Here is a 13,994-nt window from a genome sequence, read left to right on the forward strand (position 1 = left end):
AAAGATCTGTGAAATGCTATCTCTTCTGAAGCAATACTGTTGACCAGAAAGGACACTCCATATTGTGAAACCGGCCTAATTTTTCTGACTCTTAAGAAAACGACTGCCAACACATACTTCTACTTTTAAATAAACAACTTTGATGATGTAACTCGACCTTCTAGAGTTACAGAAATTTTATCCCTATTTAATAAATAAATTGTATGTAATTTTCTCTATATGCCATTTTTGTCTTCATTTTTGGAGTCTGCCTGGAAATTCAGCCAAAGGGTAAAGCTCAACACAGGAGCCAGGCAATTAATTATGGGATGATGATTAGGAAGGGGGTATCTTTTCTGCAGACTTTTAAGGTGTGCCCATTACCCAAAAGTCCTCCGTGTCACTAGGCTAGACTGCAGACTAGACTGAGAAGCAGACTCAGGCTAGAAGCAGACTCAGGTCGCCTTCCCTCTTCCCTCCTTCCTTCCTTCTTTCCCATGCTGTCTGCAGTTTCCAGTGCCCCTGGCTGCTTAGAGTTCCCACTGATGCCTCCTCCCCAGCCTTCTCTCTCTGGCTTGCCATTTGGGGTTGATGGATATGGCAACCTGATATGCAGGATACTCTGCGATATTCTGAACAAAGAAAATTAGGTAAGTGATTCAACCTGGAGCTAGTGTTAATTTTTTTTTTTTTTTTTGGTAAAAATGAACAGATTAGAAAATTATGTAGTTTGTTAGACCTCGTGTTCTAATTTTTAGGTCAGCAAATCTGATTGCAATATGTATACGCTATACCTGCCTGGCCTTCCCTTCTTCTTACAACACAATCCCCCTGGGACTTGCATTACCTTTCCCCGGAAGCTGTTGATAGATTCCATAAAGAAGCCAGATCTCCCCTCTCAAGCCATGTGCATTCTCGCCGGGCACTTTTATGCTTTACTTAGGAGGTGTGATTCTTAACGGTGGGGATTAGGACACTGGGGCTGTCAGTAGGGAAGTAGTTTTGGAAGAGGCAGCTCTGGTTTTAGGAAGTCACATCTGAGAGGCAACCATCTATGCAATCTGAGGCGCCTGTCTACTCGGAGCAGTTGAAGACTTCACAGTTTCTTTTACCTCTTCCTGCAAGTGCCTCACCCACCTCCCAAACTGCTTTCAGTTTTAATTCATTTTTGTGTTTTAATCAGAGCTGAGTGGTGGGAATGAACAGTCACTGATGGTTATAACAGGAAGTACCTATATGGGCACTATGACCTGGAATACATTCACACTAGAATCCACAAAATTTGGCTTTTACACTACAGTTACTGCTTTAACAATGTTCCCGACTATGTATGATCTATACATTCATCACATAAGGACATTTCCATCAACCACTGTGGTCTCTTAAGATTATAATGGAGCTGAAAAATTCCTAATACCTACTGATGTGGTAGCCAACCAACACATTACCTTTTCTGTGTTTAGATGCACAAGTATCATGGTGCTACAATTGCCCACAGTATTTGGTACAAAATATGCTGTACAGGTGTGTAGCATAGGTGTGTAGTAACTTTGTAACTACACTCTTTATGTTTGCACCAGAAGGAAATCGGGGCATCTGTCAGACATATCCCTGGAGTTAAGCGACTCGTGACGATTTCGCTACTTGTCCTGCCTTGCCCTTCTTTTCTGGCCCCTGAAGTCCCAGTACTCAACAGTACAAGAGATGCCAGGCACCGTGGGTACTGCCGGCCGTCTTTACCATCCCCGCCAGTGGCGCTGCCGCCTCCGCGGTTCGGGTGAGGGCTCGGGCTCAGGGAGGTCAGGCGGCAGGGCAGCGACGGCGCCTCGCCAGAGCTCCCGGTAGCCAGGGAGGGCGGGCCGGACCACCGGCGGCCGCACGAGGGGTGGCTCCCAATGGCCGGAGGCCAGGCAAGCGCGCGGCGCGCCGAGGGCCCGCGTCCCGGAAGCGGGGTGGGGGCGCTTCCCCGAGTCCCGACCCGCCCCTAGGCCGCGGATCCACCTGGGAGCGGCCAGGGGCGGAGACCAAACCCCAGGGCGCCGAGGGTGGGATTGGACTGGGCTTGGGCGTGAGATGGCGGCGGCAGCGGTGAGCAGCGCCAAGCGGAGCCTGCGAGGAGAGCTGAAGCAGCGTCTGCGGGCGATGAGCGCCGAGGAGAGGCTACGTCAGTCCCGCGTACTGACCCAGAAGGTGCGAGGCCGCCTGTAGCGGAAGCCGCGGCGGACAGACTCTCTGAACGCCTGGCGGCCACGGATTGCTCATCCGTGCCTGGTCAGTGCAGGCGCAGGGCTAGGCCCTCCCGGCACGCGCACGTTTCCCCTCCAGGCGCGCGCACGTTTCCCCTCCCGGCGTCCGCACGCCCGTTCCTGGCGCGCGCCCGTCCCCTGGTCGTAGTCTGGCTGTTCTTCGCACTGTGGCGGAGAGGGGGCCTGGTAGTGAAAGTTGTGGGGCTAAAGAGCGAGAGGACGGCAGGGGTTGACAGATTTATCTCTGGGAGGGGAGTTCGTTTGCATGGGTGGCACCTTTGGTGCTCGAAAACTCCTCCGTGGGGATGACGGTACTGTGGTGAGAGCAGGGTGAGAACAGAAAGTTGTGGTAGAGGAGGTGGGTGAACTCTTGAGTGCCCAGGTTCCCTCAGTGAGTCCTAAAGTTAATGAGCTACGAGTCAGACTCCAGTTACATTAGTAAAATGGCCAGAGAAAGATGCAGGTGCTTCAGACAAGGGAACACCAAAAAAAATGTGGAGATGCCAAAGGTCAGAACTCAGATGTTGACTGCACTTCACTAAGCATATGGAGGGCTAAGGCTGTGTCTCAGTAGCTCCAGGGCCTAGGCCTTTCCTGTCTCAGAGTTGGTCAACATTAAATGCTTTTTCTTGAGTGAATGAAAGGAAGACGTGGCTGTCATACCCAGGCTTCCCCAGAACATAGGAAACAGAAGAGAGAAATGAGAGGAATGAGTGAGAGTCCCTGTTTGTTGGTTAGCAGACCTCTGTTTTATTACTTTCACTGACTGCACTGCTATGTATTTTTAGTCTGTCTATGTAATGTCAGTTTTCTTATCAATAAAATGGGAGTCATATCCTGTCTTGAAGGCATGTTCTAAAGAGTTTTTGGGGACTCATTTTTGTTAGACACCAGAGGAAGAAAAATTTAATGTCCCCTGAATAAGTACGTATGTGTAATTCTGTTGTAAGTCAAACTGATGATCTGTCTTCCCAGCATCATGCCTCAGAGACACCAGTGGATATTTGGAGACTTGATGTTCCTTGGAATTAGTTATACCATCAGGCTTTCTTAATTACCCCTCACTATTCTATTATCCGTTATTTGCTCAAATTCAAGGTGCCAATGGGTTAAAGCAGTAAATCAAATATACTTATTTCACCCCTCTCTTCATCTATGTAGGTGTGCATGAGGGAATCTATACAGATGTTAATTCGGTCGTTCAAACAATTATTTTAGCTATTATGAGGAAGCATTGCTGGGTGTTTTAGTATATGTAAAGGATATAGACTCTTGTCTATATCTAGTTGTTTAAAATTTAGCTAATTCATTCACATATGTTGAATATCTAAGTAGTGCACACTTGGCTATGTACTGGGTTGTGGACATGAAAAAGATGATTGTTGCTCTAAAGGAGCAGATAGCCTCAAAGAGGAAACAGACATGAATAAAGAATTGCATTGAAGCCAGATATATGATAAAGGTAAACACCAATATTGTGGAAATGTAGCCTTGGGGAGGGGGAATTGGAAAGCTTTCTATTGCAAAATGTTGAGATGAATTTTGGAGAACAAGATGAATTTTTTCAGGTGAAGGGAAAGATGAGATAGGGGAGTGTGAGTAGGGATATTTAGGCAAGAGATGACAGGATACAGTTTAGCATGGGCGTTGGAACTACACAGATCTGGGTTTAATCTGGCGCCACTGTCTTTTAACTGTATATCCTTGGACAGGTCTCATAATCTCTCAGAACCCTTGGTTCCTTGTCTATAAAATGGATAATATCACTCTTGTAGGTCGATTGTGAGAGTTAAAGAAGTGTGTAAAGGGATGTATTCAGTGCTTTACCTATTTTTTGATATGTCCTTTAGGAAGGGTATACTGGCAGCATTTGGGTAATGGGTTGAGGAATGAAGAAAGAAAAAAAAAAATGGAGACCAGTAAGGGGCTGTTGTGCCAATTCAAGTGAAAGATGAAAAAGATGCAAACCAGAGCATGGGCAGTGAAGGTAGGGGGAAAGGAGGCAAATGGGAGACTGTTAAGTGAGAAACAGCAGTACTTGGCAACTGATTGGAAGAGGTTAGAGAATACTGGAAGGGGAGGAGAGTCACTTATGATTCCAAAATTTAGAGCTGGGTATAATGGTGTTTAACCTTGGGCATAAAGAATGTAGGAAGTGGAACAAATTTTGGAGGCGCATGGGGGAAATAAAGATGAATTCAGTTTCTAATCTTCTATGTTGTCTTTGTCCATAGAAGATTAGAATTCATAAACTATAGATGGGAATAGTGGCTACATAGATACAGAGTCACTGACAGCAATAGAATGACAACTGAGAGCTGGCATTAAAGGAGGAGAGAGAAAAATTAAAAAGCAGACCCATGACCCTCAGTAATAAATACATTTTACTCTGTACAAACAAATATACACATACAAGGAACATTTTACAGCTCTTACCACATACAATGAAATGTAATATTTTCTTTTTTTTCCGAGACAGAGTCTTGCTCTGTCACCCAGGCTGGAGTGCGGTGGCATGATCTCAGCTCACTGCAACCTCTGCCACCCATGTTCAAGCGATTCTCCTGCCTCAGCCTCCCAAGTAGCTGGGATTACAGGCACGTGCCACCATGCCCAGCTAATTTTTCTATTTTTAGTAGAGACGGGGTTTCACCATGTTGGCCAGGGTGGTCTCGAACTCGACCTCATGATCTTCCTGCTTCTGGCTCTCAAAGTGCTGGGATTACAGGCGTGAGCCCCTGTGCCTGACTCGAACTTTAATATTTGCTATTCTATTTCATTTAAAAATTATAGCCTGCTATTGATTTCATGACTAACCAATGGATCATCTCTGGAAACATCGGTGTACTGTGTAGTGTTTTGCCATAGTGAATGCTCAATAAAGGTGTTAAATGATGTCTTTCATTTAGAAAAGCATATTTATTCTTATTGTCACTGTACCTTTTTATAACTTAGAAATTTATCAGAGAAGTAATTTAAATGGTGAAGAAATTCAGCTTTATGTCATATCTTGATTCTCTAACTAATAAGATGGGGAAATTAGTGTCCCTTTACTCACTATGTTTTCTACTCCCTCTGTCAGTTTCTGACATTTATATTGTTATACTTATGTTGTCAAGTTTTGTAATTTTTTATTTTTTGAGACAGAGTCTTACTCTGTCGCCCAGGCTGGAGTGCAGTGGCGCAATCTCGGCTCACTGCAACTTCTGCCTCTCGGGTTCAGGGAGTTCTGTGCCTCAGCCTCCCGAGTAGCTGGGATTACAGACGCCCGCCACCACGCTCGGCTAATTTTTGTATTTTTAGTAGAGACAGGGTTTCACCATCTTGGCCAGGCTGATGTTGAACTCCTGACCTCATCATCCACCCGCCTCAGCCTCTCGAAGTGCTGGGATTACAGGCATGAGCCACCACACCCGGCCAGGTTTTGTAATATTTAAACTTTGCTCTGTAACTATAATGAGTCTACTCAGCAGTATTTGTGACCGATTTCCAAACTTGAGATTTCAGTAAATAGTATTTACAGTAAACAGTATTTACAAAAATATGTAAAGCACTGAATACATACCTTGTATTTTTTTTTTTCTTTTTTTTAGATGGACTCTTGCTCTGTCTCCAGGCTGGAGTGCAGTGGCACAATCTTGGCTCACTGCAACCTCTGCCTCCCGGGTTCAAGTGATTCTTTTGGCTCAGCCTCCCGAGTAGCTGGGACTACAGGCATGCACCACTACGCCCAGCTAATTTTTGTATTTTTAGTAGAGACAGGGTTTCATCATGTTGGCCAGGATGGTCTTAACCTCTTGACCTCGTGATCCACCCACCTTGGCCTCCCAAAGTGCCAGGATTACAGGTATGAGCCACCGCGCCCAGCTGTATTTTTGTTCTATAGATGGTATTCATCACAGAACCAAGTTGTATGATTGAATATGTAAGAAAAGACATGACTTTATGTCACTAGATAGGTGTAACTAGGAAGGTAATGCTTCAAGTGTTAGTACCAAAGCTTTTCTCTTTTCCTCCATAATTGCTCAAAATCATTTTCTGTTTTACTTTGTTCCCATTTGGAGCGTATTTCTAATTTAGTTCTGTATTTTTCCAGGAGCTTCTGATTGCCTTTATTTTTCTTTTTTTGACAAATCAAGAATATCTGTTTGTCTTATCAATATATTCTTTTTCATCGTCTGTTAAAATAAATCCACTCTCTTTTTGAAAACACTCCAGCCCCTTGCTTCTTCTGGTCTGGTTGCCTCTGGCCCATTGCACTGCCATTGCCCTGGGGTTCCTCCTTACTCCACTTCTGAGTTAGGGCCACTTTTTGAGTCTAGTATCTTTGTCTCTCTTGGATTCTTTTCCTTTCATCTTATTAGAGTATATCTTCAGATAATTTTTTTTGAGAAAGTATCTATGGGGGTGGTAAACTTTTAAATATACATTAGGAAATGTTTTACCCTCATACTAGATTGATAGTTTGAATTTCAAAATTAAAATTATTTTCCTTGTTCTGCTCAGCACCCATGGCCCCCATTCAATATGGAGACTAGTGTTTTTCTTTTACTTTTTTTTTTTTTGAGATAGAGTTTTGCTCTTGTTGCCCAGGCTTGAGTGTTATGGCGTGATCTTGGCTCAATTTCTGCCTCCTGGGTTCAAGGGATTCTTCTGCCTCAGCCTCTCAAGTATCTGGGACTATAGGCATGCGCCACGATGCCCGGCTAATTTTGTATTTTTTTTTTTTTTTTTGAGACGGAGTCTCGCTCTGTCGCCCAGGCTGGAGTGCAGTGGCCGGATCTCAGCTCACTGCAAGCTCCGCCTCCCGGGTTCACGCCATTCTCCTGCCTCAGCCTCCCGAGTAGCTGGGACTACAGGCGCCCGCCACCTCGCCCGGCTAGTTTTTTTTTGTATTTTTTAGTAGAGACGGGGTTTCACCGTGTTAGCCAGGATGGTCTCGATCTCCTGACCTCGTGATCCGCCCGTCTCGGCCTCCCAAAGTGCTGGGATTGTATTTTTAATAGAGACAGAGTTTTACCATGTTGGTCAGGCTGGCCTCGAACTCCCAACCTCAGATGATCTACCCGCCTCCACCTCCAAAAGTGCTGGGATTACAGGTGTGAGCCAAGTATATCTTCTTTGATTATTTCTTTTTCCTTTGTGCCTTTTTGGAACTCTTGTTAATCAGATAATAAAAATCATAGATTGATCTTCTGTATTTCTTAACATTTTTTTCATTTTTCCTATTTTTGTCTTTTCCCCTACTCCAAGGCTGTCTCCTAAGTTGTTTTAATTTTGCTAATCACAATTTTAGTTTCCATTGATTATTTCATGATTCCCTGATTGCTTCCTCCCCAGCAGTCTATTGTTATTTTAGAAATGCAATTATCTTCTTGAGTTTGTCTGAGAAAACTAATTTGAATTTCAAAAAATTATCTGTCCTCTTTGTCCGTTTTTTCTCCCCTTCCTGTTTTTTTTTTTTCCATCCTTCTATTTTGTATTTTGACTTTTCAAAATGTTTGATGATCCTTTATTGTCTGTACATATTTGTGAATGAAGGTGTCTTAGCTAATGGGGATTTCCTCTGCCTTTTATAGTTGCTTTGGGATTTCAAGGGAGGAATGGATTCTGCCTGACCTGCACCCTTATTCTCTGAGTGTTGTGATCTGCTGCTGTTTTGTCAGCAAAATACTGTCCCATTCACTCTTTGTCTTACAGAAATTAGGTCTCTGTTCCCTTGTTCTCAGTACTCTAATGGATTTTCTTTTTTGTGCTTCTTTACCGTCACATTAATGGGATTTGAGGAAGGAAGATAAATATGTATGCACAGTCTCACACTGAATGTTAACTGATGTTTATTACTGCTTATTCAACTCTTGATCTTCTATATTCTGCTGTAAAGAGAGCAAAAAGGATACTTAACTTTTTTTTTTTTGGGCATCCAACCCAAAGCCCCAGGCCTGCCCAGGTCTAGGTTTCACATTTCCTTTCTTTGCCCATTTCAGGCCTCAAAACAATTTTGTAAATTTTCAGAATGTGAGAGTTAACTTTCTTTCTTAGACTGGTTTGATGTGTTCTATCTACTTGATTTCTGTGTTTCCTTTTTTATTAGTAATAACTTGACTTTCTATTCCTGTATCTTTTTGCTAGTCATATTTATAAGCTACTTCTATGGCTTACAATTATATAATAATAACAAAAGTATTAAAAAGTCTGATAAAGAATAAGAAAAGTATTCTTTTCTTTTTAGTTTGGCAAACAGGGAAGAACAGAAAAGGAAGGGAAAAAAAAGAGAGCTGGCCAGGCGCAGTGGCTCACACCTGTAATCCCAGCACTTTGGGAGGTCCAGGTGGGTGGATCAGTTGAGCTCAGGAGTTTGAGACCAGCCTGAGCAACATGGTGAAACCCTGTCTCCACAAAAAAATACGAAAAATCAGCCAGACATAGTGGTTGCACCTGTGGTCCCAGCTACTCTGGAGGCTGAGGCAGGAGGATTGCCTGAGCCTAAGAGGCAGAGGTTGCAGATTGTGCCACTGCACTCCAGCCTGGGGAACGGAGGGAGACCCTGTCTATATATTAAAAAAAAAAAAAAAAAAAAAGAAAAGGAAAAGGGAGAGTGAAGGACTAACTTCTGAGTCTGGATAAGTTCCTGAGATTGTTGACATTTCTATGATGAGCAAAGCTCAGTTCCCTTCTCTTGCCTGATGGATGATTCAATTGAAAATGATTTCTTTCATCAGGATCTGCTCCCACCCCATAATTGTGAATATTTTGATATTCATTTGAACAGATGAATTTTAGGAAATGGGATGGGGATGGCAGAGCTAAGAGAGAATTATAAGGCATGTTCTCTGCCTCAGAGAGCTCAGTTCATGGACCGGTTAGAGATACCACATTTAGGGCACATGAAACAATTAGTGATCCACTCATGACAATACATTATTGTTATATATTAACTCTAAATGTAGTAAGGGTTCGGCAGAAGTAGGAAAAGTTAGGGCTTGCGTTGGACTTTAAATGGGTAGAATTTGGGAAGAGAGAGAAGCCTGACAATCCAAGGAGTGGAGAAGCTTGTGGGAGCCAAGATTCGGAGATAAAATAAAGCAGACTCTAGGGAAAGCATGTGAAATGACCGAAGACTACTAAAATGGGTAGGTGGGGATCAAGCCTGGAATTCTGTAGATAAACAGCTTGTCTCCACAGTGACCTTTTAATGGGTTTTCACACCTACCAGAGTGGGTGTACCAGGAAGGGATAAAAGGAGCAGGTAAGTGCTGAGTCCCAATCTAAAAGTCAGGCTTCAGGATGCAACACTGTCTGACCCACTATATCACTCTGCCCTGTCCCCTCTTTTTTTCTTTTTAATATTTAAAGAAATTGGACAAGGCTGAGAGAGAAAGGAAGAACTGTTAAGGGGAGTTACTAAATAATAGTCTTGGAAAATATAATTGCCATAATTTCCCATTTAGGTGATTGCCCACAGTGAGTATCAAAAGTCCAAAAGAATTTCCATCTTTCTGAGCATGCAAGATGAAATTGAGACAGAAGAGATTATCAAGGACATTTTCCAGCGAGGCAAAGTCTGTTTCATCCCTCGGTATCAGTTCCAGAGCAATCACATGGATATGGTGAGACTAGAATCACCAGAGGAAATTTCTTTACTTCCCAAAACATCCTGGAATATCCCTCAGCCTGGTGAGGGTGATGTTCGGGAGGAGGCCTTGTCCACAGGTGAGTATTATGGTGTTAGGTTGTTATTAGGTTATGACCAGTTGTTAGATCTCAGATCCACCTGTTATGTGTGGGTCAGTGGGAGCTGCTTTTCCTGTAGGGATTAATTTGTATTTTGCCTACATTCCATGACACCTGTATTACTTGGTTTAGGATGTGATGCCTTTTGAAAACTGTGAAGTGTAAACAAATAATATTGTTGACTTCTCACATATTGTTGCCCTATCTTGTGGGCTGAATTATGTATTTTTCCTGAATCATTATTTCCTGTGGTTTCAGTTATGGTCTGCTTGCTAATGAGCATATTATTATTAATGCTAATTAGCACTTATATCTCCAGTTCAGACCTGAAAACTACTTTCTGGACATCTCTACTTGGATGTCACATGTGGATCTCAAACATGAGATGTTCCAAACTGAGTCATGGTCCCCTCAGCCTTGACTACCTACCATGTGTTTATCTCAGTACATGGCACCACCAGCTACCCAGCTGGCCATGCCAGAAGTCTCCAGGTCATCCTTGACTCCCCTCTTTCTCTCATGCCCCACATGTGGTCTATTGCTAAGTCCTGATGATTTTACCTACTGCATATTTAGTGAATCTGTCCATTTCTCTCTAACCCACTGCTACTACTGCAGTCTAAGCTGACATCTCCTCCTGCCTGCATTCCTGGAAAGGCCTTTTAACTGTTCTTTCTCTCCATGTCTTGTATCTTCTCTTTCCTCTTTATTGGTTATTTAAAAATAATTGAAACAAGATTTTGAAAACACAAATCTGCCACTTCTCTCCCCTCCTTAAAGTCTTTCTGTGACTTACTATTGCCCTTAGGTTGAAGTAAACACTACTTAATGAGGTTCTTCCTGATCTTGGCCCTGCTGTCTTACTATTTTCACATCTTTCTACTCCCCACTTCATAGTCTGAGTTCCAGCCACTCTGAGTATCTCTGTTTCCCAACTCCACTTTGCCTTCTCTACTGCTGGGTCTTAATACATGCTGTTTTCTGGCCAACAGATGCTTGGGAAGTTTTATCATTATGAAACAGGTAAAGAGCTGAAAGCAAAATAAGCTCAGGGTATTATTTTTTAGTATAATGCCTGAAACCCATCTTAGAGATGTATATTTTTGACTGAGACTTAGATGGTTGCAAAGAAGCCCCAGCACAACTTTATGCAGTCTTTACTCAGTTTCTGCCCCTTCCAATACAATGCCATTGCCTATAAAGTCAGTATGATGGAGTGGGAGGGGAGAGGGTCAAGGACTCATAACAGTGGAGGGATTATGTACTTTGCTAGTTTAACTTTCCCTGTATTGTCTAGTCTTGGGCTTTGCTAGATGTTTAGGCACCAAAAATATATTCAGATCTACTTCCTTCATGTCCTGCATCAATAGGCCAGATGAATGTCAGCATTTTACAACTCTTTCATGTTTTCAAGGGGAAAGATTGCAAGCATTTCAAGGCAATGAGATAATAAGGGAATACAGAGTATCTTGGAGAACAGTCTAGGGTTATAGATAAGAAAAGGTGGGAAATTATAACTACTGACTTTGCTCAAACTTAATGCAGCTACTCCAGACTTGCAGGCTTAATGGTGGAACCCAGGATACTGTCCCAATTCCCAAATACTGTTAACAGCTCCTTCAATGCTTGCATCATCTCTAATTGAAATTTTACTTGATTTCCTCCAGTAACCAATTCCTCTAGAGGCAGCTCATTCCTTTTAGAACAGCTCTGCTCCTTCTAGAACATCTTCCTTGGGTTGAGCTAAAGTGTATCACTTTGAACTTCTGTGCATTTGTTCTAGTTCTATTCAAGTACAGCGGCGAAAAGAGTAAGGAAGAAGCATTATTTTTCCTTTTAACTTATTTGCACTTCCTGATTAGGATAATCTCAATCCAAATAAGTGAGTCAATCATTTATGTATGATTTTTTTTTTTTGAGACAGAGTTTCGCTCTGTCACCCAGGCTGGAGTGCAATGGTGCGATCTCAGCTCACTGCAACTTCCGCCTGCTGGGTTCAAGCGATTCTCCTGCCTCAGCCTCCCAAGTAGCTAGGATTATAGGCATGTGCCACCATGGCCAGCTAATTTTGTATTTTTAATAGAGATGGGGTTTCACCATGTTGGTCAGGCTGATCTCGAACTCCTGACCTCAGATGATCCACCTGCCTTGGCCTCCCAAAGTGCTGGGATTATAGGCGTGAGCCACCACACTTGGCCTGTGTATGGTTTTTAGCACATTGTTTGGCACATAGGAGCTATCGAATAAATGGTAATATATTAATTTTAAGCAAGGAAGTCGGAATTATTCATTATAAGATAAACTCATTACTAGCCAAGTAGTTAATATTTTGGTAATTTTCAGCAGATCTTTTTACACATCTACTTTGTGTCGGATACTATTTTAGGTCTGGAAAGATAAGGCCCTGATTTGAAGGGACTCACACTGTAGCTGGTGAGACAGAAAATGAACATAAACAGAATATCCTAACCTATAGTATATGTCAAATATAAGTGTCAAATGAAAAGATACTGAATATTAAAAATAGAAATTTAGAATATGGTTCTGAATAGAAAAAAGTCCACCAAAAATACCCCACAACTGGTTGTTCATTTTTTTTTCTCCTTTATAGCATTTATTCATGCTGTATTTGTAGTAACAGTGACTTTTTTTCCCCCATGCATTTTTCTTTGCAGATACTTGCAATCTGGGTTGCAGAGGGATAGAGGATTATACCCACAGTTTCTTGAAACTGCAGTCTGAGGTCAAAGCTTGCTGCTGTTGTTTATAGAAATGTTTGAGTAGGCAGCCTCGGCTGTTTGTTGTCTCCTAACATCACCCTCTGTAATGTGGATGTCTACTTGCATCAGCAACTTAAAATGTGGCAACTTCAGTGCTTAAGCATAAATCTAGCTTTACAATGTTTGGGACTAGCTGATCAGAGCTCAGACTGTCCTTGGTGTAGCTTTCGTTGTCTGTTTATCTTTCTTGTTTGCTCACATTATCAGAGCTTAGAAAAGAGTAAGCTTTTGTGTCCTCAGTTGCAATGATAAGTTCCTAAGCAAAAATTTCCCATGGGCTATTATTCTTGTATTATATATGTAGCAAAAGAAATAGATTGCTAAATGAAATAGAGGGTCGGATTCTTTCCCAAGTTTATCTTCAAGGTGAGGGCTACTTGGGCAATTAGATTAGGGCAGGAATTTTTCCAGTGCAAGTATATAGTCTGATTCAACCTGGCTTAAGCAAAAATGAGATTTTATTGGCCCAGAGACTGAAAAGTTCACAGAAGGGCTGGCTGGATCAGTGGCATTAGGATCCAGTCTATCTCTGCCTTTTGGCTTTGCTTCCATCTATATCAGTTTCATTTACTGGTGCCACATGGTGGCCCATAGCAGCTCTAGGTTCCATGGCATCCTTACTGTTAGCAATAAAGAACAAGTTTGTTTTCTAACAGTCTGATAAAGTCCTGGTCCTAACTCTTCTTGACCCAAATGGGCATCTTGAAATTAATCACTATGGCCAGAGATATGAAATTGGCTGACTGGCTTAGGCCTGGGTCTTACGTGCCTGTCCTTGACCCATTCTTTGTGACCAGGAAGAAAAGAAGTGCCAATTGACGTAGACTAGGTCATATGCCCAGCTCGGCAGCCCTACGCAAACCACTGAGCTGAGAGTAGGGTGAGAGTGTTTGTTGTGTTTCCAGAACAAGGGGGAATGGATACTGGGGAGTCAAAACTAAACTCACCTCTGCTATCAATCATTTCTGAAATTCTGCAGAGTATAATAGGCTCTTTGCAGTCATAGCTTTGCCAGTGCTGATTTTTAACTTATGATCTTCTTGGAGGCTTTTGGGAATTAATATCTATGTGTAGGTACCTGAGCCATAACTTAATGATCATAATGAAGACTTTCTAGTCCTCAAATAAAACATTTTAAAGTAATCGAGTGAGGCATCATCAAGGACAGAGTCTTTGAACTACCCTTCTAGGTTGTTCATGATCAGTACTTTTGGGAGGGTTATGATTGGTTCACTGTGAGTAGCTCACATTGACT

General features: G+C 42.5%; 1 protein-coding gene across 5 annotated transcripts in view; it reads left to right on the forward strand.

The window, feature by feature from the left end:
* The first annotated feature begins 395 nt into the window (after positions 1–395).
* The window catches only part of MTHFS (methenyltetrahydrofolate synthetase), a 52,775-nt gene continuing 39,176 nt past the window's right edge, over positions 396–13,994 (forward strand). The window contains exons 1-2 of one of the 5 annotated variants that reach the window (XM_017960847.2): positions 396–629; positions 9,677–9,938. In XM_017960847.2, coding sequence (XP_017816336.1) covers positions 9,731–9,938 — 208 coding nt within the window. In that variant the 5' untranslated portion in view covers positions 396–629; positions 9,677–9,730. Of the gene's footprint in view, positions 630–1,526; positions 1,757–1,843; positions 2,251–8,537; positions 8,557–9,676; positions 9,939–13,994 lie in introns of those variants that run through there. The other 4 variants (XM_017960849.3, XM_003901288.5, XM_017960850.1 and 1 more) reach the window with 4 other exon arrangements.

The sequence above is a fragment of the Papio anubis genome, chromosome 7 (assembly GCF_008728515.1).
Source record: "Papio anubis isolate 15944 chromosome 7, Panubis1.0, whole genome shotgun sequence".
In the NCBI taxonomy this organism is placed as follows: Eukaryota; Metazoa; Chordata; class Mammalia; order Primates; family Cercopithecidae; genus Papio; species Papio anubis.